This window comes from Aspergillus tubingensis (assembly GCF_013340325.1).
Source record: "Aspergillus tubingensis WU-2223L DNA, scaffold_11, whole genome shotgun sequence".
NCBI classification, from domain to species: domain Eukaryota; kingdom Fungi; phylum Ascomycota; class Eurotiomycetes; order Eurotiales; family Aspergillaceae; genus Aspergillus; species Aspergillus tubingensis.
Window position 1 is genome coordinate 458,334 of NW_023336285.1, and position 27,922 is coordinate 486,255.

The 27,922-nt window shown below is 51.2% G+C and overlaps 9 protein-coding genes across 9 annotated transcripts; 6 read left to right on the top strand and 3 right to left on the bottom strand.

Moving 5' to 3' along the window:
- Positions 1 to 442: 442 nt before the first annotated feature.
- On the top strand, positions 443 to 2,897 carry ace1 (putative C2H2 transcription factor (Ace1); the record flags this gene model as incomplete). The annotated part of the gene is made up of 5 exons (XM_035504591.1): positions 443 to 974; positions 1,032 to 1,297; positions 1,352 to 1,560; positions 1,612 to 1,884; positions 1,934 to 2,897. The coding sequence occupies 5 exons, from the start codon at positions 443 to 445 to the stop codon at positions 2,895 to 2,897; spliced, it is 2,244 nt and encodes a 747-aa protein (XP_035360484.1).
- A 5,647-nt stretch (positions 2,898 to 8,544) lies between these two features.
- On the top strand, positions 8,545 to 9,597 carry AtWU_09486 (DUF1917 domain-containing protein; the record flags this gene model as incomplete). Its single annotated transcript, XM_035504592.1, has 2 exons — positions 8,545 to 8,578; positions 8,630 to 9,597. The coding sequence occupies 2 exons, from the start codon at positions 8,545 to 8,547 to the stop codon at positions 9,595 to 9,597; spliced, it is 1,002 nt and encodes a 333-aa protein (XP_035360485.1).
- Positions 9,598 to 10,019: 422 nt separating this feature from the next.
- AtWU_09487 (COG1/VPS51 family protein) lies at positions 10,020 to 10,931 on the bottom strand (the record flags this gene model as incomplete). Its single annotated transcript, XM_035504593.1, has 1 exon — positions 10,020 to 10,931. One exon carries the CDS (start codon positions 10,929 to 10,931, stop codon positions 10,020 to 10,022), a length of 912 nt encoding a protein of 303 aa, XP_035360486.1.
- Positions 10,932 to 11,244: 313 nt separating this feature from the next.
- AtWU_09488 (OB fold domain-containing protein) lies at positions 11,245 to 11,967 on the top strand (the record flags this gene model as incomplete). The annotated part of the gene is made up of 1 exon (XM_035504594.1): positions 11,245 to 11,967. One exon carries the CDS (start codon positions 11,245 to 11,247, stop codon positions 11,965 to 11,967), a length of 723 nt encoding a protein of 240 aa, XP_035360487.1.
- Positions 11,968 to 12,100: 133 nt separating this feature from the next.
- On the bottom strand, positions 12,101 to 16,474 carry AtWU_09489 (SKI complex subunit tetratricopeptide repeat protein SKI3; the record flags this gene model as incomplete). Its single annotated transcript, XM_035504595.1, has 3 exons — positions 12,101 to 16,043; positions 16,099 to 16,299; positions 16,359 to 16,474. The coding sequence occupies 3 exons, from the start codon at positions 16,472 to 16,474 to the stop codon at positions 12,101 to 12,103; spliced, it is 4,260 nt and encodes a 1,419-aa protein (XP_035360488.1).
- A 607-nt stretch (positions 16,475 to 17,081) lies between these two features.
- Positions 17,082 to 19,547, top strand: AtWU_09490 (sterylglucosidase 1; the record flags this gene model as incomplete). The annotated part of the gene is made up of 4 exons (XM_035504596.1): positions 17,082 to 17,465; positions 17,524 to 18,455; positions 18,508 to 18,826; positions 18,894 to 19,547. 4 exons carry the CDS (start codon positions 17,082 to 17,084, stop codon positions 19,545 to 19,547), a joined length of 2,289 nt encoding a protein of 762 aa, XP_035360489.1.
- Positions 19,548 to 20,564: 1,017 nt separating this feature from the next.
- Positions 20,565 to 24,779, top strand: AtWU_09491 (karyopherin MSN5; the record flags this gene model as incomplete). The annotated part of the gene is made up of 11 exons (XM_035504597.1): positions 20,565 to 21,392; positions 21,456 to 21,644; positions 21,699 to 22,170; positions 22,220 to 22,344; positions 22,393 to 22,464; positions 22,526 to 22,750; positions 22,801 to 22,904; positions 22,953 to 23,211; positions 23,261 to 23,403; positions 23,452 to 24,050; positions 24,103 to 24,779. The coding sequence occupies 11 exons, from the start codon at positions 20,565 to 20,567 to the stop codon at positions 24,777 to 24,779; spliced, it is 3,693 nt and encodes a 1,230-aa protein (XP_035360490.1).
- A 512-nt stretch (positions 24,780 to 25,291) lies between these two features.
- Positions 25,292 to 25,926, bottom strand: AtWU_09492 (putative NADH-ubiquinone oxidoreductase subunit GRIM-19; the record flags this gene model as incomplete). The annotated part of the gene is made up of 4 exons (XM_035504598.1): positions 25,292 to 25,340; positions 25,420 to 25,572; positions 25,647 to 25,753; positions 25,876 to 25,926. The coding sequence occupies 4 exons, from the start codon at positions 25,924 to 25,926 to the stop codon at positions 25,292 to 25,294; spliced, it is 360 nt and encodes a 119-aa protein (XP_035360491.1).
- Positions 25,927 to 26,299: 373 nt separating this feature from the next.
- On the top strand, positions 26,300 to 27,565 carry trm10 (tRNA (guanine(9)-N(1))-methyltransferase; the record flags this gene model as incomplete). Its single annotated transcript, XM_035504599.1, has 1 exon — positions 26,300 to 27,565. One exon carries the CDS (start codon positions 26,300 to 26,302, stop codon positions 27,563 to 27,565), a length of 1,266 nt encoding a protein of 421 aa, XP_035360492.1.
- Between the last annotated feature and the right edge of the window lie 357 nt (positions 27,566 to 27,922).

Consider the following 27,922-nt stretch of genomic DNA (forward strand, 5'->3'; position numbering starts at 1 on the left):
TAGGCCATTCATAAGCCTAGATCCATTCTCGTTGCTTGTTTTCATCGTAAGGGGTGTTGATTGTTTTCACCATAAGCCGCCCGGGGCCTCCCGTCACCCCCTTCTCCCTTCACCTTGAGTCGTGATCCTCGAAATACCATCGTCGGTCAGAACCACACCCCTTGAGCCCCAGTCCTAGTGAGTTCCTCCGACTTTCAGCCCCAGCTCCATCACTTACCCCCTTTCCCTTCTCCTGGACTGTCCTATAACCAACTAACTTTCTATCTCTTCGAATCAGCCCATCGCCAGCACCGTACGTCATTAGAGCCGCATCAACAGTGTACATTCATCGATCTCCCAAGTTCTTATCCGCAAACATACCGGACAAGTGAGTCACCGCGGCAAGAGGGGTGCGCCATACTCAGTAACGTGCCTTGGACCACTGCTCCGCTACTCGCCCACCATGAATACCATTCGGAATCCAGACGCCATGAAGTCTCAAAACCCCCGCCGGGGACGTCATGTTTCACGACCTCCATCGCTCGCCTCCACGGCAGACGTTCATGCATCGCGCTCGCGCTATCAGCTGAAGAAGAATCAAACATTTCACTCGAAAAGCCCCTCTTCGTCCGATGATGAGGATCCCCTCGCGGACCTAGCCTGCTCACCTCGTCGCTCCTCGACCTCCCCTGCCGCCCTTCAAGCCATTCTCGCCGGTCAGCAACGTATGAACAAGCTTTTGAGTCGCTTCGACCTAGATTCTAGCGACTCAGCGCCTCGACAAGAGCGCGACGGCCTCCCAGTTCCCAGGGGTTATCTTGACATTCACTTCGAGCGCTCACAATCCGGCAAAGGAGATTCCTTCCATTACGATCTACGCAGAGGCCCCTCGAGGAAGGATTCGCAGACCAAGGTCAGGAAGGTGCACTGCCACCCTTCTGATAGTGGTCTAGGAACATCAATTAGCAGCTGTGAGACCGCATCCGCACGTCAAGGTGAGCTATCATTGCTACAGGCTCCTGACATGCATTTTAATCTAATTTTGCCTGCAGCCAAAGAGAGCCGCTCAAAGACAGTCACGCGCACACAGTCGGCTATCACTAGCTCTTTAATGGCTGTTGAGCCGGAATCTGCTTCGAAGCAGAACCTCAGCCTCAGCGCAAGCGAGGAGATTGAAAAGCGAATCCTCACCCCCCTACTCGGGCAGGAGTTTTGCAAGCCCTTCCATCACCTTGTCGAGAGCGCTCGCGAGCAGATCGAGAAGAAGCAGATTGGTACTCTTCGTGATCTTGAGAAGTCTCTCCTCCACGGAGCTGCTGTAAGCACAATTCGAACACTAGCATCAAATTGCATGCCACTTACAAATTTGCAGGACGTGGAAGCGGAGGTTGGCTCTTACTACCAGTTCTGCAGTTCTACTATCTTGTGTCTGAGTGAGACGTACACTCACCTGGACCCCCGGGACCTGTGTATCCCTACGGATAAGAGCTACAGCAACTCGTACTTTCTCGACCTCACTGCCCAGGTCCACCGTTTCAAGGCCATGCGGGACGAGGCTCGCAAGAACAAGAAAGAGGCATCGTATGTTTACTCCCTAAACAATAGGCAGAGACCAGAAACTGACCAGCTCAGTGAGCTCAAATTGACCCTGGAGGGCGGCATGAGCCAAACTGGACGTCCTCTTGAGCTCGTCGCACAAAAGGAAGGCCAGGCGGTTTCTATGCAGACTGGTGAGGCTTATGATGCCCACGCTCCACCCTTGGTGAAGCGTACACTTAGTCTGAATGAAGCGGACGAGGGTGCTAGGCGGTCTATGGCTCGCCGCAAGAAGAACGCTCCCCCCATGAACATCAACACCAAGTGCTCTCACTGTGACAAGATCTTCCAGAGACCTTGTGATTTGACGTAAGTATTTGTGTAGAGTCAACTTATACGGCTACTGACGGTTCTACAGGAAACATGAGAAAACGCACTCGCGTCCATTCAAGTGCCCCTTTGAAGGATGCAAGTACCACGAGCTTGGATGGCCTACCGAGAAGGAGAACGAGCGTCACGTCAACGATCGTCATTCGACCACTCCCCGCATGTACGCCTGCACGTTCAACGGCTGCGCATACAAGTCGAAGAGAGAGAGTAACTGCAAGCAGCACATGGAGAAGGCTCACGGTTGGAACTATGTGCGTGCCAAGAACAATGGACGCAATGCTAAGCGGCGGGCTACTTCGGCTCGCGCCAGTCCAGCTGAAGACAGCACGGCTCATTCGAGCCCACTGCACATGAGCCCTGACCAAGTCAGCCCTGTTCAGCTGGCCCCCGCTCAGTTGGCTTCCCTCCAAATGGCTTCGGATATCAGCTCTTTGCAGATGACTCCGGACCAGGTCAACTTGCTGCAAATGAATGCTGATCATATGAGCCCTCTCCAATTGAGCCCGGACCATATGAGTCCACTCCAAATGACCCCCGATCGTGCCAGTCCTGCCGAAATGCTCTCCCTTCAGATGAGCCCGGATCAGGGCAGCTCGGTTCAAATGAGCCCACCCCAAGTCAGTCCCGCTCAGCTCAGCACACCGGCAACGGGCCCTCTCCAATCCCCCGGGTTTGTCAACAACTATTCGCAAAACCCGATGTTGCCGCTGCAGGACCCATACTCCCAGCTGAAGCACGAAGACTGCGTCTTGTATACCGACAATGACTTTGCCCCTCTCAACGGAACGACAGACTTCTTCGAGGACGCCTCCTTCGGGTACGGTGAGCATATGTACCAGCCTGGCCAGATGGACTTTAGCTCCATTGGAGCTTTTTACGATGACTCCATCATGAACAGCATGCTCTTCGACACTGCTGCCAATGGCAACAACAACAACTTCCCAGATGAGAGCATGTACATGTTCAACCAAACGCAGATGCCACCGTTTTAGGTAGCTCACTTATGCTGCAGATGAAATGTCGAGTCTGTTGGATCTGTTTTCGGACACTCGTTTCAATTGGCGTTGTTTTTTTTAGCGGATTTAAGGACTGGGAACTCAGATTTACTAAAAGAATGGCCACTCTCTACCCACAAGGCTGCACTAGTAGCCTATGTTTATTCTACATTTCTACCATTCGAGTTGTATGTATCATTTAAGGATAGATTGCCCTCTCACTAGTCACGACCATAGTCGAGAGCCTTCAGAAGCGCAACTTCCTTTTTTATCACGGTTGGACCATTCATTCTTTTGCCTGCACAGTGCAGGTGAGCTACAGGCTATGGGACTTTGGACGAAAGCGAATCTTTTTTCAATTTTTACGAGTTATTCATCTAAAATGGTATTTCCATTCAGACCATCCACCGAATTAGGCTTTCCATGCTGCCTTGTAGACATACTCTTTATGATCATCGTTGAGCATATTATGCATACTGCGAAACCCTGCTTAGACTCGCTCGAGAGGTCTCCGAGCGAGCCGCGCGTCGGTATAGTCAACGCATATGACTTCAAACAGCGTATGTTAATGATTCAGATCATGTAGGCATGCACATTATGAAGTATTCAAGGTGAACACAACACCTTTATCATAAGCCAGTCGTCAGTCACCTGTCTCAGCAATGTCATCCCGTAGCTTCACCTCAAAGTACCCTAGTTCATTTAGTAGGAATAATTACTTATACCAGACCTTAAATAACATACATTTGAGATACCACTTGCCCAGCTTACGCGAGTTGTCACAGTCCAGTATATCCTTTTCAACAGCGAAGAAATGCCGAAATATGGCAGGCGTAGTAAAATTGCTTTCGAAGGACTTTGCTAACTGGGTTGGTTCTTCATCATTAGCCATGCTGAAGCTCCTTGATAGTAAACAGTGTCTTGGGCATCCGTCGATCCAACGCCTTCTCTTACTCGTTCGGTCTGGGTCAGTTTAGTGTAGTACTCAACGGACGTATCCTTCACAAGGGTATTCCATTAAGCTAGTCTAAGAGAACAACTGAAAACCGGGGCCAACAGCCATGAGCACGCCCCGAAGGGCCGCAATGGGACTTATGTCTGCCTCTTTTAAATCACCAAGAGTCAGCGCGACTTCGCATACAGGGGGTCAGGGGTACTCACCATCAAGATCGGGGCAGAAGGGCGACGGCCGGACGAGGGGTTGGTCTCAGCAATTACCAGAGGGTTATTTGACCTTGCGATCCGCCAACTGGAGCAAGAGCTGTATGCTCTTCTCTGCGATGGTTTGACCGTCGGTGGTTGCGTACTTCCAAAGTGTGTGTCGCATCTCTGGTCTGAGGAACACCGGTTAACATCCTCAGTGTCAACTATGTCACTGGAGAGTTTCAGAGTTAGGTTCGTTGTCCATCCAACTTGTTAGCCGTGAGGCGTCAGCTCTGCATTTTTGGGTATCTTAGGTATATATGGTCTTCTTAGTGTTGACGACAAGGAGACGCAATATTAGGAACGGAAGGAGATAGGAACTCTTCTGCTGCACTTTTGCTCTTGCTAAGAGTCTGTACAACCTTCATACGAGTCAGCGGACTGTGTTTGGAGGTATACTTGGGATACACAATATAGTCACTGTTATGTTCAATACTTGTATCACGAGCAGAATCGATGTGGGCTCGGAATATGCATTTATTGGTGAAAGAGATGCAATATCGAGCAGGAAACGACCATGACTATTCCAGCTCAACTTGAGAAGAAACTTATACCCTAGATTCTGGCGAGAGTGACCAATTCTCCGTCCAAAGGTTAGCTCCTATGGAGAACTGCCGCCTCTTTGCACTTCGAGCGGGAAAGTGTTTAGCTCTTTCTGCTCTTCTGAAGTGCCCTTCACATATCTCTGCCGAAGATCTTAACATTCTATACCCACAAGCTCTACCTAGAAGAAATTCAGCTTTGATATATCTTTTTTCTTGAGAAATTGTTGAAGCTATTATTCCATCAAGGCGGAGCACGTTTAGTCTTCATCTGCTGTTGGATTGGCAAACGTTCTAAGGGCAAACTGGATCTACCTGCGAAATTAGTCGTGGATGGTTAGTATTTTCCCATAATTTCGGTGTCCCATGTTAATTTGTATGGCTGATATGGCAAGCCTTGAGATATCTATTTTTTTTTTGATGCTTGATCTAAACTCTTAGCAAGGGGAAGTCCCCGAACAGCCCGTGACATCCGAGTAGCAGAGCAGAGATGTTAGCCCTTTCTATAAATCAAGGTGTGTATTCTTCAATGCGATTTTGAGATTAAATTGCTGGTAATAGCTATCGGTATGCCAGTCGAAGTTTATCTCCTGATACGCACCAGGAACAGACATCCACCGAGCGTTGATTTGTAGCTCAATGAGTCTGTGGTATTCCCGGTTTGGGAGAACAGCTCCACGCGTAGACCGCAGAGTTCGCCTTTAGCTTAATCGCTAAGTGCTGCACTTGAAGCTCGCCCATTAGGATTTATCTTTGTGTGTTCTCTATCGAATGGCTGCTGGCTTAGACCAGGTACTCGGGTTTCGAGGGTAGTCAGCGATGAATAGATTTAAGTACTCCATGTTTTTCAGCCACAGTGGGCCCAAGCAACTTCACGAATAATGCCATGAGTTTCCTCTTTGGATGGAATCTTCCAGCAAAGCAAGATCTCGCTTCGACATTTTCGAGATGCCTTTGTGCGCCTTTTTGAGCTTCTTCTTCTCCACGCGGTTGCTTATGCGGGGATCACCCCTTGAGAAACTGCCGGCCAGAAAAATGGCCTTGTGGATAACCTATGTGAGTCGTCAACTTTAATACCATACGGGAATAATGTAATTGTTCTTCTTAATGGTCATAATTCACTTCAGTAGGATGTCCTCTTCTGAACAGAAGAGGAGTATTACTTTTCTGATCCGATATATGTAAGTAAAGGGGGCATAGAGGTTTCTTGCTTCTGCTTCAGAGACTACCCGAATGCATGTTTGCAGATAGCCAGGTTCGACAGCAAATAATAGAATATGCTAGCGCTTCTCTAGGAGAGTGACATGGGCATATCGAATTATATTGCTAAAACGGACGGTAATGACTGGATAACTGTGAATGTCATTTCCTTGAAGCAGCGGCTATTAAGACCTACGAGGTTTTGGTATCCCATTTGTGAGCGCTCCATGCTTTCTTCGAATATCGTCAGATAATTACTAAGGCATGAGGTCAAATCGTACGGCTCGTAAGCACCATTCGCTGTTCTTAGAGGAGTTCTTATCGACGCTCGAGTAAGTTCTTAGGCCAACAAAACGTAGAAAAACCAGATCGACCTTCATATCACGGAACAATATTCATCTCTTCCAACTCCCCGAATTGAACGACTTCCCCAGATTACTTAGGTCTGTCGAAAGTCACGTTCGCTTCAAGGCGTTGTTGACTGGGAGCCATTGAGTCAGGAGCAGAAATGAGGAGAAGCTCGATCTTTGGCTCCCGACAGCAGGGCCAGATGTCTGTTATTGATCGTGGCGATCCTGCCTGTCCTCAGCATCGGGTAAAGTACCGTCATTGCCATGCGTACCCTGTCACTATATACCAAGGTAATCGCCAGAGCAAGCACCAAGCAGAAGTTCAAGTTTTCGAAGCTTGTCCGCTCCCCATCGCAAGCCGCTATTGCTTCTGGTCCATTCTAAAGTGCAACCGAACCTGCGGAACAGCAATTAAAGTTACAGAGTGAGTAGCTTTCCAATGACTCGTGTAGGTAAAGACGAGTTTTCATGTTAGCGTTTTGGTATAATAGGGCTCGATTATCTGTCCGCCCTCCTTCTGGCCACTATCAGTCAGCAGGCATATCCGGCTTTATGACATTTAGATTGTCACTGTCGTTGTATGCTAGTCTGCCAGCATAAATGGTCCCACAAAGCGAGACAGTGGCTTCCAGGAGTGTTTTTTTGGGTGTTATTCCACAGTCATCTCTGGAGCGAGTCGATAGGAGTTCAACTTGCTCCTACTTGTGGTTCCCGATAAGGTGCACCAACCCTTCCGCGTTGAGTCTGCTCCGAACTACCCTGACATACTACCTTGTGCTCGTAGCGTTGTCCCTATATCTTCGAGCTGTAACATTTCCCGCATGGATCAATGATCTGGACCCATCCACTGTACTCTAGCCCTAGAAGGGAGGACGCACGATGTTCCTCTCTTGCTGAGGTTTTCCAAAAACTCTTCCGAAGAATAAATTGATTGGAGTTGAAGTTAACCTTGATAGGCACCAGCGCATGTTGTTTCTTGTCCCACAACCTGTCCACTTATCAAGGCGACGTGCTGGAAAACGGAAAGTATCGCATTCTAGAAACTCCAGGGCCATCGTTTGCTTCTGAACGATATATGTGCAATCGCAATGTGCAGTATTGGTTAGCCAGCTTATAGAATAGTAGCTGGTTTTCCTGCCTTGTTTCCGCAGGTAAGCTTATTCATTATCATGGCTTCTCAGAAAGAGTCTTGAACTCTACAGCAGGCTATACATATCTTCCACGTCTGTCATGTGGTAGCAAACTTGAAGCCTAGCCACGAGGACATAGCTTCTCATTCGACCCACAGTGTCTGATGCTCTACTTTATCTCTTGGGTAAAGCTTTCTCCTGTCAGTTGTCCCTAGTGAAAGTAGGTTTTACCGATATAGATGCGGCCGCTGATTTCTGTAAACGCATGCGTGCTGTCGCCTCGTCGTAGTCCTTTGATGGCGCAAGAAAGTGACAGCCTCATGGTTCTTGTACAGCTGCATGTTCGATCTCGTCAAGTTTTGTTGAATAGCCGTGTCTTGGCCAACTATCGGTCTGCAACGCTCTGAAATGGTTTTATGGCGTTGGTGCACATTCAGTGCAATTACAGGGTAGGCCTCATTCAATGAGAAGTTTAATAAGAAAGTCCTCGTGAGATTTAGGGCATTATTTCTTGCATTACAACTGTAGAATTATTGAGCAGGGCCCCAGTGCGTTTTGCTGTCCTCCACCATGGCCTCGACTTGAAGATAACATATAAAAATGAAAAGATATAGTAAAAATTGGAATGATCTCTGCAAAGTGTTGTTTTCATAGATACGACTATCAGTATGACCAGGTAAACTTCTCGTGATCTTGGGTCATTCCTTTGAATCCAAGCCACTATTGAGGATCAGGTTCCATATGCCAGAATCATCAAGCACAGCAGTAAGGCGTACTTGCGTTATTGTGATCGGATTAAGAAAGGCAGGTTTGCTTTCTTGATAGGGCAGAGTTACTGATCAAGGCTTGTCTAACACTAATGAACCAGGGCAGTAAGAAGGTCCAGTCCATATAAATGCCTGCAGAGGAGATGACCAACCAGATAGATGGAGAAGAGAAGAAGAGAAGAGCGAGGAAAAGACTGCAAATTTATAGGCAAACGCCAGACCACTAATTCACCCATAATTGGCACAGTGACTGTGGCAGTGGTGGGTGAGAGTGACAAACCCCAGTCGCCTTCACTTGTTCCACCTTCAGCCTCATTCAACCAGGCCTCTCCCCATTCGATCTATCACTCTTTCTCTACCCCCATCCTTATTCATATACGTCCATCTACTATCCTACATCTCGCCCTATTATCACTATCAAATATTCACCACAGATGTCTAACAAAGTCACCATGCCAGACCTATCAGAAGAATCCAGTTTCTACGGCTTGTACTCCCCTCCATGCAAACGAAACCACACACTAACCAACCCCACAGGTTCGGAGGAAGAGACAACACGTCTAGAAGAAGAAGTGTCCAAATTCAACATAGACAACTACTGGACAAACATCCATCCCCATGAGTACAATACCATCAAGCAAAACGTCCTCGCAGCCCGAGGAACCATGCCCTCATCGTCATCCGATGCATCAGATGCACCCGAGCCCATGGACCTCACAACTTCACACCTCTCCAGCGAACCCCCATCAACTCCAATCCCCACCCACGACTTCGACGTCCCCATCTCAAGCACAGACACAACCCCAATCAGACACAACCGCCCCTCACCTAACGAACCTATCTCATCCTTCCTCGCCCGTCTACGCCCATCATCTACCCTCTCCACATCCCCCACGGGGTCCTGGATCTATACCACTAGTTATAGCTATGAACAGCCGCAAGCAGATATCAAGAAGCTAGTGGCAGAAGGGACGAAAGCACTCCATGCTCATGAAGAGGCAATCGCTCAGGTGCGGGCCCAACACGCTAAAAAGCCAAAGAAGACGCAGACACCTGCTGCGCTGACGCGCGAACTCACTAAGCACCGTGTAAATTTGGAAAGGGAGATCTTCGCTCTGGCTAAGGAGACCAACGTGGTGTCCGGTAAATGGTTGCTTTTCGTCTCTGCGGAGAAGGTGGATGAGGTGTGGGCTGTCGTGGCGGAGGCTACGGCGAAGGGGGAGTTGGGGTTCGGGGCGAAGGTGGCTACTGCTGCTGCTGATGTTGCTGCTGGCGATGGAGGTTCAAACAAGACGAGGTTGATTTGTATTTATACGAAGGACTATGATGATAGAGCTGATGTGGAGAGGGTATTGAGGAAGATGGCGGCCTTGGAGCTGGTGGATTTGGATGGACGGCCGATTTATTATAAGTGTGATGCGTATACGCATTTGGATATCAAGGGGGGGAATGTGTGGGGGTTGAGGGCGAGTATGTACTCCAGTCGGGATTTTGGGAAGAAGTAACTAGACTGTGATATTGGGTTTGGAGTTGTGCTTGGTGTCTTGGACATTTGATGTGTGCTTGGATATGATATGATGTGAACCTTGGTATGTATGCATGTTGTGGGTATATGATTTCATTAATCTAAATTGGCTTGTGAATGGTTTGAAGATAGTGGTAGCTCAGAGACCGGCTCGAGCTGCGCAACTGCCTTCATGCGACAAATCTCTGTCGGTCTGGAGGTGACTGAATGGTGATAGCGCGGCACCCTCTTGTGCCATGCTGAGGCCCACGTTATGATTCCAACTTGAAGATAATCCTTCAACTGAACATGGGTGCACCGTAGCGACTTCCAAGAGGCGACTCTCATGTATTGTGGGGCATATCAACCCCAATCCAACTGTTGATCAGTCTCAAAAACCCCTCAGGTATAGAATCTCCCAACTCAAGCTTCCCTCCCCTCCATAACCTTTTCACAAGCCTCCCTAACCTCCTTCACACCTTTAACCCCCTCCCACTTATCCAACAACTTCTTGACCTCACTCCAATCCCCCTCCGCCTCATCCCCCTTCCCCTCCTCCAACAACTTCTCCAACCTCCCCGGCGCCGCAAGCACCCACTTCACCGTCCCCTTCTCCGCCCTCCTCCTCTCACCCCCCTCACTCTGCTTAACCTCCCTCATCCTCCTCTGCTGCTCCTCCCCCTCCTGAATCAGCCCCCCGGCAGTCTCCGCCACAAACGCAATCGCGGGCCCCAGCGTCTTCGTCATCGTCAACGGCGCTCCCCGATCATCCATCGTCCTTCGCATCTTCCCAATCGTCTCAACAGCCCTAATCAACTTCGAGTAATTATCATATACTAATGCTTTGCGCTCACTGTCCAACGTGCGAATATCCCCAACAAGCGTATTCTCCGCTTTCAGGACCGTCGATAGCGACGACGAAGCGAGGAGTTGGTTCACGTAGCGTTGCGGATCGAAGTCCGGGCTATCGAGCTCGGTTCCTGTTGTGGAGAGTATGGATGGGCCACCCGCCGCACCGGCACCGCTACTGCTACTGGAGATGTCGCCTGCGTCGGTGTGCCGTGGGATGCTGCGTGAGCGGCGTCCGTCATTGTTGGGATCGGCTGCGGAGGAGGGTTTCAGGTTGTAGTAGTCGCGGAGGGCGGCGCGGTTGCGACGGGGGTGTAAGGAGGGAGAGACGGCGCGGGCGGTGGATGGGGTGGAGGAGGCGCTGAGGTTGTTGAGGTTGTAGTTGGTGTTGAGAGTGTCGAGGGAGGGTCGGTGCGAGGATGTTGGTGTTGGAGAATGTGCGCGGGATGAGGCGATTGAGGGGCGGGGGGAGGAGAGGGTGGACATGTCGATTGCAGAGTTCGTAGATGTAGGTAAATAGGAAAAGGGAGGTAGAGTATAGGTGTCGATGTATTGTGTAGTGATTCGTGAAAGGAGTTAGTTTGGAGGTTTAGAGATCGCCCCGATAAGGAGAGTTGAAGTCCAGCTAACTTGGCTGGTCCGTTCCCCGGATTCGTTCCGCTCCGCATCGGAGCTACAAGTAAACATTTTCCACCAGAGCTATCCAGCATCTACGTTTCCCAGCACACCAACAACACCGCACAATCATGCACTTACACCCACCTTACATCTCTCCGAACAAGATCTAATATACTTCACAATGACCTCCACCCCTCATCAACAAATAACCACCAACCTCCTCACCACCAAATCCCTCCCCGTCTCCCCCACCTGGCTAACCACCTTCCTGACCTCAACATCAACATCACGCACCATCCCCCTCAGCGCCCTCACCCAAACCGCCCTCTTCCGTATTCTCACCTCCGACATCCGCGACTCCCTCAGCACCAGCAACCCCTCCACCCTCCTCCCAGTCGACATCTTCGACCCCACGATCCAAGAACGCCGTCTCAACGGCCCCATCCCACTCCAAGTCCTCGACATCGAAGACATCGGCACGAGTCTCTGGAGCCAGGTGGAGGCTATTGAGCGCGTGGAAAGGGGGGAGGCGATTCGGGGGAGGGAGATCGTGAGGACGGTGAATGTGGGGGAGGATAGTGAGGCTGCTGCTGCGGAGAACAATAGTAACCAGAATGCAGGCGGAGGTGGAGGTGATAGTAATGGACCGCATCGGTTGATACTGCAGGATGCGGCGGGGACGAGGGCCGTCGGGTTGGAGTTTGCTAAGGTCAATGGGATTGGGTTGGGGAAGTTGGCTATTGGGGCGAAGGTTGTCGTGAGGGATGTTACGGTTGCGAGAGGGTTGGTGATGCTTACGCCGGAGTCCTGTGTGGTGTTGGGAGGGAAGATTGAGGGGTTGGATGTGCAGTGGAGGGAGGGGAGGAAGGAGAGGTTGTTGGGGAGGATTAATGGAGGGGTGTAGACTGGGTCTTGTTATGGTGGTAGGTTGGTTTCCTTGTTGGAGGAATGTGGATGATGGAGTGTGTCTAATGCTTGTATGCATCTATACTAATATGTGTATGTGTGTGTGTGACAGTTAACTAACTACAACACGTCTAGCTGGTCGTTGAGACCGCGTGATTCAACTCCTCCCATCCTGTCTGCTTCCATGGCGCAACCATGATCGCCCGCAGCGCGTCGCTTGCCTTTCCGGTCTGTGCGTATGCCGCGGAGAGATCGATGGCCTCCAGGTTGCTTCGGGGAGGGACACTCCTCGCTGCCCGTTTGGTCGCCATCTCCGCAGGGTACAGTTCCTGCGTGGCGGACGCCAGCTCTACCCAGCCTTGAGGTTCGTACGGCGATCTCATCACCGCTGCTGTGGCCTCGCCGACGCGTCGAACATCCTCGGGTACGCCTGAGTTGTCCGTAAATCCAAGGGTCGAGATGGCGGTCAAGAGCTTGATTAGCTTGCCGCGTTCATGGATCTCAATGTCGTCTCTTGTGATCATATTCTGCAGATCAGACTCGACTGCATCGATGGCATCCGCATCGGCGTCAAGGAGTGCGATTGCTCCTAGGAGCGTGACAGCCCCAATGTGGTCGGGGTTCTCCTCAACGCAGTCGAATAGTTGCTGCCGTGCCACAGCGCGCTCCTCTTCTCCGCCCTTGGCCCACAGAACCTGTGCCAGGAGGCACACCACCTCCGGAGCGTTGTCGGCTTCCTGAAGGGCGTCCCGGAACATGTCAATCGCGTTGTCCATCGACTTCATGTAGTAGTGTGCTAGACCGGCTGTCAAATGGGCCGACAGGCGCAACTTGCGGTTTGTCTCTGGGTCAAACTTCTCGGCATCTTCCTCTCCAGACAGCATAAGAGCTGTCTCCGCCTTCTCAGCAGCTTCTTCGAAGTCATGGCGCGCAAGCAGAACACGAGCAATGTCTGCATTGGCCTGTGCATATCGGGAAAGGGACGACGCGGATTCCGTGACTTCGTATTCACTTTCCATGCCTGCGCAAACTAACCGCAGACTCGCCTCAGCGTCGGTGTGTTCGCCAATTCTTTCCGCCAAGAGAGCAGAAAGGTGGACGAACGGAAGGTCAGACGGGTCCTGGCTGGAGAGCTGGTGCAGGGCAAAGAATGGCTGAATGAGTTGTGAGATCTCGTTCGACAACGACGAATCCGAGAGGAGGTGGTCGAACAAGCTCATCGTATACTGCTTCTTGGACAACCGGGTCGACGAAGTGGAGATATCAAAGGCATGTTCAAAGAGGCCTCTCGCTTCCTGAGGATCTCCGAACAAGAGAGCCAAGAATCCTTGACCAACCCAGGCCGGGGAGTAGTCGGGGTCAGTGGACTGTGCCCGGGTGAAAGCCTCATTAGCGAGTTGAATGTCATTGTGGATGAGATAAAGAGTTCCCAGGTTCGTCCAGACTTGGGCGCTCCTGTCGTTGAGGTGAAGACTGCGGACGAATGCATGCTGTGCGACCTTGGGACTCATGCTCGTGGTGACTACTCCCAGGGCGTTCCAGAACTCCGAATTTCCGGCTTCGAGCTCAATAGCTCTCTTAAAGCATCGCATAGCTGCCTTCAAGAGCTTACGTGACTGCTTCTTATTCTCCGTGTTCAAGATGGTTTGTAAACACCGGTAGGCTCGGTACTCTGCCCAGCCCAGGTTGTACCAGGCGACTGCTTGGGCATGGCTGTCCCGCAGGGAGACCTGAATAGCACGCTTGTATGCCAGGATAGCAGCGTAGAGGCACTGGCTCGTCCGGTTGGCGGTCTCATCGTCCGCTGTTAACGAAGATAGATAGTCATGACCAACATTATCAACTTCTGTCAAGATATCGAGAGCCGTAGGTTCCAGCTGAGTCTCAAGTAGGTCTCGTAGCTCATCAACCGGCAGCCTACCCGCTTTCGACTGGACGTAGGAGAAGAGCGTACAGGCGTCTCCGATTCCTTTCCATAGGTTGAAGACGTCGACCCGTTCCAGAGCAAGCGACTTGGCTACTAGTAGAGCCTTCCGTGCCAGCTCAATACAGTCATTGTAAAGACCCTGGTCCAAACTCTTCCAGGAGCTCTCGGTGAGCGTTTGAAGCAGCGCAATCGCCACTCCAAATTCATTAGGCCGCACCTGCAAGACGTCCTCATATCTCGCAATAGCATCCTCGTACTCGCCGAGCTCTCGCTTGACATTAGCCAGCATGTACCTTGCAAACCAGATCTGCTCCTTGTCGGACAGGTTATCCTCGAGCTGCTGTGCGTGCTCAAACGCCTTTGTAGCGGCAATGAATCTGCCAGAGTGGTGGTAGCTCTCGCCTAGACCGACCCACGAATGGTAGTCATTGGGAGAGATTCTGAGAGCTGCCTGGAAAGAGACAATACTCTTAGGGTACTGTTGCTTGTTGATTTGCACTGTGCCCAGAGCTGCGTAGGGCCAGCTGTAGCCTTTGCGCTTCGAGCCTGGGGCAGGCTTAGCCTTCCCCGAATCAACGACACGTTGGGACACGGCTTCGACAAGATCCCATTCCCTCTGATCGGCGAATGTCTTGGCCAGTCGCTCGGCTGCTTCGATCTCTGACGCTGACAGCTCGAATGCTTTGTGGAAGCACCTGCGTGCTCGGGTCTTGTCCTTCTTGTAGTCCGCATAGTAAAGACCGAGGCTCGTATAGGCAGGAGCAAAATTCATGTTTGACTGGATAGACGCGAGGAAGCTGGCATATGCTCCAGTCCGGTCTTTGCGCGCTGCCGGCGATGGATCATTCTCCCACTGGCAGTATCCCACTCGGTAGAGGATCTCAGCTTTGAATTCTCTATTGTCGGACTCCGCTTCCTGAAGTTCTTCAAGGACGTCTTGCAGGCCCTCCAAGCCAGATGCAATATCGCCGTTGAGTGCCCTACACCACGACAGCTCACCGCGTACTTTAATGTTCGTCGGGTCTCGCTCCAGCGCACGCTCCAGGAAATTGACAGCTTCGGAGTAATCCTCGTCAACCTTGAGAATCAGACCGATACCCAACAAGCAGCTTGTGGATTTCGGCTCTCTGCCCAGAATCTCTTCGAAAATTCGCTTAGCTTCGGGGTGATGCCGGGGAGACTGGTAATAAATAAGCGAGTTGGCGAGCATTATGTTGAGTGCATCCGTGGTGTTTTGCAGACTGATGCCAGTCCTCCTGACAAGGTCCTGTACATTGCGAAGGCCTTTGCGACAGACATCCACTGTGCTGTCGTACTCTTCAAGTGAGAGATATAGCTCGGCCACAACCCGGTGAGCGACGATCGACGCCGAAGATCCTTCGAGGCCTTCCACCATCAAGAGCAGGTTATCCTGGACACCCAGTTCGTTGCTCTCGCCATTGTTGTTCTCGGTATCTTCATCCTTCTTTGCAGCTTCTCTGGGCTCTTTGGGCTCTTTGTCTTTCGGGAACGGTGACAAGTCGCTAGCCAAGAAGCCCTTCAGCAGCTTAGAGAGACCGTCTTCGGGAAAGAATTCAATAAAGTCGTCCAAGAAGTTGCGGTCCCACTCCGAGAAGTTCTGAATATCCTGCCATTCTAGCACGATCTTCCACGCGAGCTCGTAAGGGTGCTTGATGATCACCATATCGTGGGCGGCCTGGAACACTTCCGCTCGCTTGGCGTCCTTTTCATTCGCCGGTAGCACTGAAAGGATATCGTTCGCCCGCTGTAACAACTTCTCTTCGTAGGTACGCCGAACTTCATCATCATGAGACCAATTGACAATTCCACGGTATAGCTCCTCTAGCTCGCTCCGTTTGAAGGCCTCCCTCTTGACCTCTAGTGTAACCTGATCAATTTTCGCACCCAGTCGCGTACGTCGTTCACCGATTTCCCTGTTGATAAACTCCTTTTCCTCCGCCTCGGTCATTTCTATCAATCGGAGGTAGGTGTGCGAAGGATGGGGAACTCTCCCCTCGAGGAAATCGTAAAGCGGGCATGATGGCAGGTGTAATTCGAGGGCTTTCTTGTACTGCGACCGAGATCCGTTCTTCTTCGCGAACCCAACGTACTTGTCGACCAAATCTTGGCAGCGGTTCTTGTCATCTCTGCACTTATTTAGTGATCATTCGGTTTAGAGACGAACACGGAATGAGAACGCACGATTCGGCATATACTTGACCAAGTCGGAGAACTGCGTCGCGATACGTATCGAGCTTCTGAGCTCCCTGCTTCTCAAAGAGGTTGATGAGTCCCTGCCACGCTGTCTTGTCGTTCTCTTTCACCCGGATTGCCGAAAGATAGGCTCTTTCAGCCTCGGTGTTTTTGTTGAGTTTATCTAAAGCTAGACCAAGGAAGACATTGCTGTGATATGGTTAGATAGTGGGCAGCGCAATGGGTACCGCGGGGTCGGGGCAACACACGCATGGTAGATCTGAGGATCTTGCTGCACAATAGCTTTGGCTTTCTCAGCTGCAAGCTCGAAATCCTTTGCGTCGAGTGCTGTTCGCACCGCCTTCAGAGCGGATTTGCTTGACATTCTAGAACAATTGCTTCATGGCCCAGCCGGTCGAGGCGAGATTCTGGATAGACGAAGTGGAGGAGCTGAGCGCCGGTCGAGAAAAGGCTAGCTAGTCTATGTGGGGAAGCCCAAGCGGGTACGGATCGTATATTCGTATGGTACGTCAGAGGCCCGGTCGCCTTCCCGTTATCTCCAATCACCCGTGATACTCTCTCCGCAGTGATCCTGGATTCACTCTACCTTTGATAGCGGATTCTCCAGGCACCAGGGGGGTTTTTGCGGTGCAGGATTCGCGTCATATTTAATAAGTGCATCTCTTCACGTTCCACGTCTGTCTTCACTCTCGTTGACTCTTCCTTTGATGGTCGGACGGTTTGCTCATGCAAGGTTAGCGCGGATCCCCGATCGACACCTCATTCGGTCCCCCCGGCTGTCCTGCTGTACACCGTATCTGACTCTCAACTCCCAGAATAACCTATCTGTCACCCGACCTGTCTCGTTACTTTAGGCTGCGCTAGATATTCTCCGAGAAGTTGTAGTCGTCTGTGTCTACACCCCTTTTATCATACCTGGAGCGTCAACGCCGTTTCGTTGTCGCCTACTACCTACCTTGCCACTAGCAATCATGGGCCCTCTACGACTCCGCATTGATGGTCGGACTTTCAAAGACTCGCACAATAGAGAGATTACATTAAGAGGAATAAACGTTGCTGGTGAATGCAAATACCCTAAGAACCCTGATACACCGTCCTACATCTCCGATAATTTCTTCGACGCCGATAACGTTTCCTTCGTCGGTCGCCCTTTCTCCCTTGACGACGCTCATACACACTTTGCCAGGTTACGCAAATGGGGTTACAATACCTTGCGATACATCTTCACATGGGAAGCGATTGAACATGAAGGGCCCGGAAAGTACGATGATGAATGGATAGCATTCACTATTGAGGTCCTGCGTATCGCCAGGCAGTACCAATTCTATGTGTTCCTAGATCCTCATCAGGATGTGGTATGTTCCCAGTCAATATGCTTGCTTGGTGGTACGAGCCGTTGCTGAACAAGCCCAGTGGTCTAGACTATCAGGAGGCTCCGGTGCGCCAGCCTGGACACTTTACGCGGCAGGCTTGAACCCGCGGACGTTCAAGAAGACCGAAGCTGCCCTTGTTCAAAATACGTATGATGTCCCGGCTGAATTCCCTAAAATGATCTGGAGTACGAACTACACCCGTCTTGTCTGTCAGACAATGTTTACTCTGTTTTGGGGAGGTCGGGACTTTGCTCCGAAAGCGATAATCAACGGCATGAACATACAGGACTATCTGCAAGGCCACTTCATTGCAGCGTGTCGATATTTCGCCGAGAAGATTCATGAGGCTGGCGACATCGAGAATGACGTCGTTATCGGGTGGGAGAGCATGAATGAGCCCCATCGCGGACTCATTGGAGTACAGGACATATCCGTGATCCCACCGGAGCAACAACTTCAGCTCGGCACATCGCCCACTGCTTTCCAAGCCATGCTTACTGGCTCGGGACGGGCATGCGAGCAAACAACCTGGAATTTTGGCAGCTTCGGCCCTCACCAGACTGGCAGAGAACTTGTAGACCCTGAGGGTGAATCTGCATGGCTGCCAGCTGATTATGACGACCACAAATACGGCTGGAAGCGCGATCCCGATTGGAAATTAGGCGAGTGTCTTTGGGCCCAGCATGGAGTTTGGGATCCGTCGACGGACCAACTTCTCCAGAAGGATTACTTTTCCAAAGTGCCGCAGACCGGAGAACCCCTGAATTATGATAGGTTTACCAATACGTATTTTATGGAACACTATCGGGCTTACAGGGATGCTCTCCGAAGTGTCTGGCCGGGGGCCATCATGCTGTGCCAACCGCCGGTCATGGAAATACCCCCGGACTTGAAGGGAACAGCCGATGATGATCCTAACATGATCCATGCGGTACATTATTACGATGGACTTACACTCTTGACGAAACATTGGTAGGTAGTTAACTACTCAAACGTACACATCCTATGGTGCTGACAGCCACAGGAATCGGCTATACAATGTGGATGTAATCGGTGTTCTTCGAGGAAAGTATCTGACTCCGGCATTTGCCGTCAAGATCGGGGAGACAGCCATTCGGAATTGCTTGCGCGACCAACTCAAATTTCTCCGTGATGAAAGTCTCAAGTACATGGGGGACCATCCGTTGGTTTTCACGGAGATTGGTATTCCCTATGACATGGACGACAAACATGCTTATAAAACCGGCGATTATAGCAGCCAAGTTAGTGCGATGGATGCGAACCACTTTGCCCTAGAAGGAAGCACGGGCAATGGCTTCACGCTGTGGCTCTACACCACCACGGTAAGCATTGCCGCCTGACTGTCTGGAAGAGGATCTTGTCTAACAAGTTACTTTCAATGTTTCACAGAATAACCACGAGTGGGGCGACAACTGGAACGGCGAAGATCTGTCAATCTACTCCCTCGATGATCTGGAGCTGCCAAGTGGCAAGCTTCTGGCACTGGAGGGTGAATCCCGAACGGACCCCGACCCTCGTTCACCCGCCTACTCGGAGAGTCAAGGCAACCCTGAGCATCATCAGGTTGGACCCGGTAATCTGAAGGATGCACTGGCCACACCGTCCATCACGTCGGAATACACCCAGTCCAACGCAGACAAACTGGGATTCCGAGCTGGAGAGGCATTCATCCGACCCAGCCCAATCTACACCTATGGAGATGTCTCGAAGTATGTTTTTGACCTTCGTAACTGCACATTCACCCTATCGCTGGTCGGCAGCAAGCGGATCCTGGGAGATGAGGTGGCAACGGAGATATACTTGCCGGAGTTTCACTTTCCCGATACACAAACCGTGGTTTCGGTCAGCAGTGGAGAATGGAGCATCGACTACACGGAGATCAACTCGATCAAGGTGCAACGACTCCGCTGGTGGCATATGGAAGGGGAGCAGGATATCAAGATTCAAGGTGTAAAGCGGAAACCCGGCGACCTGAGCAGTATATCGGCAGATGATCTGAGCTATCTTGAGCAGTGCCAGAAGGGGGGTTGCACGGTGATGTAGATGGCTGGACCATCGCTGTTGCGTCCTAGTATAGCATTTGAGACGACAAATTATATTTTCTCGGATGTTGGGTGGAGTTTCGGTCATACTATAGTTTATGGGTCATACGTATTAGTCTAAGTACGGTAATTGGTTTGCCTGTCTTCTATATAAACTGTCATATAACATATCATCGTAGGTTGCAGTCATGGTCACTGAGTAGGGAACTGAAGCCTCCTATGGTTTAAGGGGTAAATAAACTCTCCTTTTCTGTATGCCGACGGAGAGGGGAAGTTCCAGGGCTGATCCGGGCCTTATCGATAAGGCCAACCCCGGGAAGCGGTGAAGAGCAGGGCGTGCTGTGAGTGGTGCAAGCCCCTCCCTGACCGCCTAGTCGGTGTGGTGATTGGAGCAGCGGCGCGTGGAAAATTCACAGTGAGCTATTTATGATTGATTATGGTTCACCATTCTATTGTTGTTCCCGATCCTCTTCTTCCCTTAAAAGGTACTTTTCTTACTACTACTGCAACTTACTTCCTATCCCACTTTTGCAGTCTTCTTCCCTCCCCCCAGTCCAACCATCGGACGTGATAGACTCGGGTTCCCCCGCTCCCCTTCAAATTAACAAGCTCCAAGAGGAGAGAAGCAATTCCTCAATTCCGTACTCGGAACATTCCTAGTTTCCCCGTGGTTCTCCCCTCCTTATAAACCCTTTCTTTAGGCAGAAACCGCATCCCCCATTCATTCCAGAACACCACTGCACCGCCGAGCCGCAACTGCCTCGGAGGCGGTTGCCGTGTGTCGCCCACCTTTTCTGGAAGGCTGATTGCGGCAGCGTTTGTTATTTGCCCAACGCAGTCCTACCTGACCCGCAACGACGGATCTCTCTCTCATCGGGAAGAGTGACCAAGGCTTTGCAAGGGCCTAGATCATGCCGGCATTGGTGCTGCCACTGGAAAAAGTCTTGAATTAAACCCATTCCGCTATACTTATCCTTTACTCGTCCCCTGGCGGCACTAGTTCCGTCAGATCCTAATCATGGCGGCTGAGGCAGATCTATCGGAGGGCCGCATGGCCGACATCATCCGTGCCCTTGAGCTCATCCATAGCCCCTCCTCGACAAATGAGCTGCGCAGGGAGGCCTTGACCTTTGTGGAGGCCCAGAAAGAAAGCAAATCTGCTGCTCGTAATGGTTTCCTGCTCGCTTCCCCCGAACAGAGCAACCCCTTGGTTCGCTACTTCGGCTTGGGTTTGCTAGATCACGTCTTGCGTCACACCTCCTTTGAGGCATCAGAACAGATCGATGCACTTAGGGGTCTGGTCCTCAAGCTGGCCGAATCGGTACGGCCAGAAGATCCCCCGTATATCCGCAACAAAATCACCCAATTATGGGCCGAAGTCGCCAAACGGAGCTGGGGTTTGGACTGGAACGACATGGACGCCACGCTCGTTCAGTTCTGGAATGCTAGTCTTGTTCACAAGGATTTAGTCCTGTCGATCCTGGAAACCCTTTCCGAAGACATCTTCTACCGCGAAGACACCGTTTCTTCCCTGCGCGGCACGGATCTCAATCGGGCTCTGGTGGAGATCTGCACTCCCCTGTCTGTCTTCGAGGAGATTCACCCAAAGAAGGACAGTATTGACCTGCGCTGTGGCCCGGAAGGTTGGCTTTCCCGCATCTGTGGGTTCCTGGCCGATTGTATTGGGAACATCCAAAACTCGAAGCAAGCAAAAGACTCGGCCCTTAAAGCTCTCGCGACTCTCAAGTCCGTCCTTGCATGGTCAATTCCCAAGGCAATACTCTCTGCCAATTGCGTTCCTTCAATTGCGAGGGCATTCACTTGTGATGACGAATATGTGTTGATGGTAAGTCTCCACCCAACCTTTGGAGGTCGTGCGAGGAGCATGTGCTAATGTTAACCAATCTAGGCCGCGGTTGAAGCCCTACATGCCTTATATAGCCGTTCCAATGTCGACATCGAGGGTTTCCAACCACTTGTCCACGTCATGTACGAAACGGAGTCCTTGAATGTGCTGCAGAAACTCTACGAATGGTCCGTCGTTGGGCCTGACGACGTCGATGACCTACGATACACCATATGTAAGAAAGTGTCTGAGGTATGAAAAAGAACCGCACTTGACGGGGAGGCGCACACTAACGCACATGAATAGATGATATCATATATTGCGGGTTTCCTTGAGGAAAAGTCATTTGCCCTGGAAAGCGTACAGGGCCTTAACCTTCCGTTCTTTTTCCACCTCACCGTCAGCGTTATTCAAAACCAAAGTCTTACTGTTTCGATTCCCGTTCTTCATGTGTGGTCTAAGTTAATCGCATCGGAGAGGATCGGAAATACAGACTTGGTTACTGGCCTCGTGCCTTCCCTACTGAGTATTTGCACCGAAAGATTGATTCGTTGGGAGTCATTCCCGTCCGATTCGGAGAATGCTACGGTTGTTTTCCTCAACGAAGATATTGACACTATCCCCGAAAGACATGCATTCGTTGGTAACTACCGGCGCTACTGCTCGTCTATCATCGAAAGCATCGTACAAAAGAGACCACAGGAAGCCATTCTTCATATCTTATCGGAAGTTGACTCTAACCTAGACAATCTCTACGCCGGAGTGGAGCCTTTCAGCGGTATGTATGTCTTGCCTGGGTTTGAACTGTTAGCTAAACCCTGCATCAGTCAAGTCGTTTTCGAAGAACTCAATGCCCCTGATGCGTGCCGACACGCAGTTCGCAGTCGTTGAGGCAACACTGAAGGGATACAATAAATGGGTGTCTGCACATGGACGGATGCCCCAGCAAGACGTGCGAGACACGACTCCAATCACCGTTATTCAGCTAACATAACTGTAGGAACAAAAGCGGAGCGAACTAGAACAGATGCTAGAAGCATGGGCTTTCAAGCTGATGCAGCGGAACTTTGAGGTTCGACTGATTTGCCCTCGAATATTATGTTTCAATATAACCAACTCATGTTACCCTACAGGATCCTATCCTTAAGCAGCGGGTCATCAAGCTTGTTGTCGATATCTCATCCAAAGCTCTGGATAAGACCCCTAGCTTTGCACTCAAGGCCCTAGAGTATATCCTCATGACGCGTCTACCTGACCAGCCGGAATACCCAGTGTACTCCGAGTCCGTCAAGGAACTCCACGGCTTGACCAGCCATGAACTCCGGAGGTTGGCTATGCGTTATGCAGACTACTTTGCTGTAAGTTAGACCACCATGGCTCCAAGCACTGCTAACTGTTCTGTCCACAGACCTTCTACGACATACTCGAGCCTAAGATCAAGGAGATTAGTATGGCCAACCGGGTAGATGACAAGCTCCAAATGGAGCTCACATCGATCCTGCTCATCATCATGTATGGCTCAACAACATCAGATCTAGCGTCCTAGTGCTGACCTTGCAGGCAACGTGCAAACAACGTCGAACCGTATCTCCGCCAGTCCCGCCTGGTGTCTTTTGTGGAACCCATCAAAAATGCTTGGCAGGAAGAGGAGTTTCGTAATATGAGCTCGACCTTTGAAGGCTTCTGCGTTATGCTCGGATTGCAGAGTGTTGGTCCATACATGCAAGCACGACATGCGCCCAAGCTCGAGGACTGGTCATCCGTGCCTCTGGATAGTGAGGGCAAGCTAATCCAGGAAGAGATGACCGGAAAGTTCCAGGTAATAATTACTCCCTAGTCATCACCAACATGTGCTAATTTCGGGATAGCAATTGCCTTTGAGAGGCACCAAGACTATGTTGGCCGTTTCCTCGGACAAACTTAAGAAAACAGATCAGGCGTACGAACTGGCCTGCAATATCTGGCATGACATTATTCCGACAATTCTGCCAACGCTACTGCAGCTTGTCAGGTAAGCCATCTGTCCATCAGCCCTGTATATCTGGCTAACCACACACAGTAACGCGCATGCCTTCCACAACCCAGAGAACTGGGGTGGCTTGCCTCATGACATGCGCGGTGTGGTCGAGCGTATCCTGACCGATAGATTTTGGCAAGCTGGAATTTCCACTGGAAGCCGGGATGAATTTTATGCCAAGATCACGGCCTCGAAAGCCTCTCTTGAGGGATTTGCGTCCTCAGTAAGAGGCAAGATTCGGGCAGTTAGAGAATCCTGCTACTCCATGTTGTTCAGCATGAGCAGGCTGCGAGAGCATTTCTATGGGTTCGCAGAACTTCCCGGCCCCCTTGCCCAGGCGCTGTTCAAGGACTCCGCCCATCTTTCCTCCCATCAGTTCTCCGTCCTTCTTAACATCTCAAGGTGTTTGATTGATGACTGCCCTGTCCGCTTCCGGGCCCAGTTCCTGCCTCCAATGCTCTCGACTCTTTTCACCAATATCGACAAGAAAGTGACATCCGAGTGGGACGCCATTGAACGTCAGAAGGAGGGCCTTGGGGAAGGGGATCTAACCGATGAAATGAAATCGGAAAGTATCCTACGGCAGTTGACATACTCCGCGGTGATCTTCGTGGCAAGCCTCCTAGACCCGCAGAGAGGGGGTAAGTTGGATTAAAATTATGATCTTTATGATGTGCTAACTCCTTATTCTAGACCCCGACGACGAGCCAGTAGATCCCAGTGTCCCACAGGCGGCACCAGCGCTCTCTGACTCCATCCGGCATTTTGTCCTGTCTTCTCCTGAGATCTTCGAGCCGGTGATGCTCTTCTGCACCCATGCCCTCCGTATGCGCGATACCCGGTGCTGCAGCATCATCACTCGCGTCATTCGCTCCATCCTTCAAGACTTTGCGCCCCCCAATGATACAGCAACAACCGTAACGATCCGCGAGTTTATCTCTTCCGAGGTGCTCAAGGCCTGCATCACATCTGTGCACGAACCTTACTTTGTTGACATGCAGAAAGACCTTGCCCAGCTCATCGCTTCCATCTGGATCCTGTATGGATCGTCCAGCCCCACCCCGCGGGCCGTGATGCTCAGCCTTCCGGGCTTGGACGAACAACGGGTTGCCAACGCAGAGGCTGCTCTCATACGTTCCTCCGCGGCGCGACAGCAGCGTGCGCTGATTTTGGATCTTCTGGAAGGCCTGAGAGGTGTGAGTATCGCCGAGCAGGGTAAAATTCTGGGCTCTCGTGAAGAACGCCGAAAGGCCAGGAGTGCGCTACAGGAACGGTACATGAGTACCGGTGAGATGGAGGGCCAACAGAATCACAAGGTCGATATCAACGATGGCCCGGACCTTGCCGGTGTCGCGGACTTGTTCGGTTAAAATCTCCCCCTAGATTCGGTGCGGCGGCCGCTCATACCCAGGTCCTCCCTTGTATAGTATGGTGGCTTTGGTTTCAAGCCTTCTCCGACATCACAGCCACCTTTTGCGGTTTTGACATTTCTCACATATATAAGCACATAGACGCCTCCCCGGAGGTCATGGCAGCGACGCAGCATAGTCTAATGTAGCAGCGGTTGATAGACGCCAATTGGCAAGAAAAAAAGAATACAAAACACTGAAAACGCATTGCGGAACTGGCCGGTCTCTTTGGTTTGGTATATCTACAACATACAATAGTAGCTCATCTTGACTATCCCGGTGCACCTGTTGATTCTCACGGAACCGCAGCCTACACGCCCATAACTGAATACTCCGAACCCATCATTTGCCTGCACATGAACCCCCCAATCAGATCATGCGCAAGACGCTCGCCGTCCCAAAAAGGGAACGATCTGGGCAAACAGAAGACAACATAATCGAATGCACGCAAAATTTTATTATCTTCCAAGCGCTTATTGAGTGACCTTGCTGGGGGTATAAGTGAAGGTAGGGCGGACGAAGCTGTATTTCCATAAACATGATTAGCATTTCCCTTGCCCAATTGACATCATCCCAAACACAATTGTAGAGGAACACATACCGGTCCGAGTTGTAGATCTTGGCATCCGTACCAAGGAGCTCCTTCTCACGAGCCTTGTCGGCATAGTAGCGACGAGCCTGGTCACGGTCCTCCTCGGCCTGGAGAAGAGGCATGATGTGTATACGGCCCCACATCTTCTCACGGGCGAGTTCGCTATTTCATTCCCACATTTGTCAATTTCCATTTCTTCCTTTGCCGGTTATTCGGGGGGTCAGGCATGGACATACTATTGTTCACGGACACCGTAGAAGAGCTTGTAGTATCCGTAGCCCATGATCAGGTGCATACCGATCAGGTAGTAGATGGGGCGGAAGCCACGGGCAGGGATGTTGCGCTATATAATTCAATTAGCCATTGGCCTTGCTTTGCTCGTTCGTTCGAATGTAGGGTGTGTGTGGTTGCTCGTCGTTGGAACGGATAAATCGGACGTTTCGTTTCGTCTCTGGTTTAACGCACCTTGTACTGCACGGGCAAGTAGCCCCCCTGCGGGGGCATATCCTGAGGCATGGTGACTGAGGAGGAAAAAGGACTGGCGAGACAAGAGGAGGGGAGTGGGGGGTGCCGCAGCCTTTCAATCGAGGGTGGTGCTGGGAGATATGATGCGGTTGCGGATGGGAACTTGGGATGTTGTGTCACGTGATACATGCATGGTTTGGTAATGAGCGCTGAGGGGGTTTTGATTGGTGGGGGGCGCATTTTGGGTGATCTTCAGCTGGATAGCCGCTGGGTGGGTGCTTCAACTGATTTTGTACCTGTTGGTGATTGTCTGTTCACTTTCTTTATTACTCTTTATTTTTTGTCTCTGTAAGGGATTATTTATCGGATTTGTTGTGATAGGGGAGAGAAAGAATTATTGCTGATTGAGGATTCCGACTACGTTATGGAGGAAGACAACGATCGGCCTAGAAAGCTTCCTAAGCTTGATCACGACGAGTCTCAGGATTCTGAGCCCAGAATGACCGGTGCGCTGCAGGTTGCTGATAATGTCTCTACGGCTGCTACGGCTGGGACAGACAATGGCGACAATGAGCAACCTATCATCACAGCCGAGAATGATACTACTACTACTACTACCCACGGCGCCGCCGCCGACAGCACTACAGTCCCCACCACCGAAGATGGAGCGCCCAAGATCTCCAAGCGCGAGATGAAGCGCCAACGCCGCCGCGAACAATGGGACCAGCAGCGCGATCTGCGACTCGCAAAGCGCAAGAAAACCGCACAGGCGCGCAAAGAGCGCCGCCGCGCGGCGTTCGAACAGGCGCGGCTGGATGGTACGGAAGCTGAACTGAAGAAGCAATACGAACGGACTCAGGAGCGCTTCCGCAAGTCGACGCTGCTTCCGCTTACACTCGTCATTGACTGCGGATACGACGAGTTGATGTTGGAGAAGGAGCGGATTTCACTGGGGTCGCAGATCACGCGGTCGTACTCGGATAACAGTCGGTCGGTGTATCGGTCACATCTGGTGTTTTCGTCGTTCAATAAGAAGTTGAAGGAGCGGTTTGATACGAAGTTGAATAAGCATTACTTGAACTGGAAGGGGGTTAGGATCCTGCCGGATGATTTCGCCGAGGTGGCGGAGAAGGCGAAGGAGTGGATGGTTGTTCCTGACGGGGGTAAGATGGAGGGGGTCTTTGCTGATAAGTCGGATATGAAGCCTGAGGAGGGGGAGGTGGTTTATCTGAGCAGTGATAGTCCTCATACGTTGACGGAGTTGAAGCCGTTCAGTACGTATATTGTTGGGGGATTGGTGGATAAGAACCGGCACAAGGGGATTTGTTACAAGCAGGCTGTGGAGAAGGGGATCAAGACGGCTAAGTTGCCTATTGGGGATTATATCCAGATGGCGTCCAGACAGGTGCTGGCTACGAATCATGTCGTGGAGATCATGCTCAAGTGGTTGGAGCTGGGGGATTGGGGCAAGGCGTTCTTGGCTGTTATTCCGCAGCGGAAGGGTGGGAAGTTAAAGGAGTCGGGGGCTGAGGCGGAAGGGTCTCAGCACGAGGAGGATAATGCAGAGGAGGAGGAAGAGGAGGTGTTGGAGCAGGCTCAGGAGGTTACTGATGAGGCGGTTGAGCAGGCCCAGCAGGCTGCAGAGGAGCCTGATCAGGCTATGGCAGAGGCATCTGCGGAGAGCAAGTGAGGGGCTTGCTGTTGAACATAGTGTATATATGCAGCGGTATAAGCTGCCATGAGCTGTCTATTCGATAAGTAGCTGGCTAATCTACATTTCTTCCAATGACTAGCAGGAAGTGATGCTTCATACATACTGGGTTTGTACTGTTGGTGGAAGTGGTGTAGTGAGATGACATAATTACACCGCCACACGTGCTGCGCCACATGGTTGCCACCGAGCGATGGATGACGGCAACCAAAACAACAACAACTTCGCCGTTCCATCTTTTTTTCGTTTCTTCCTTCCAGAAGCTCCACAGAGACTCGCCTGCTCTTTGCTCTGTTTGCTGTCTGGGCCCTGGCCTTCTTCACTCTGCCCCCGGAC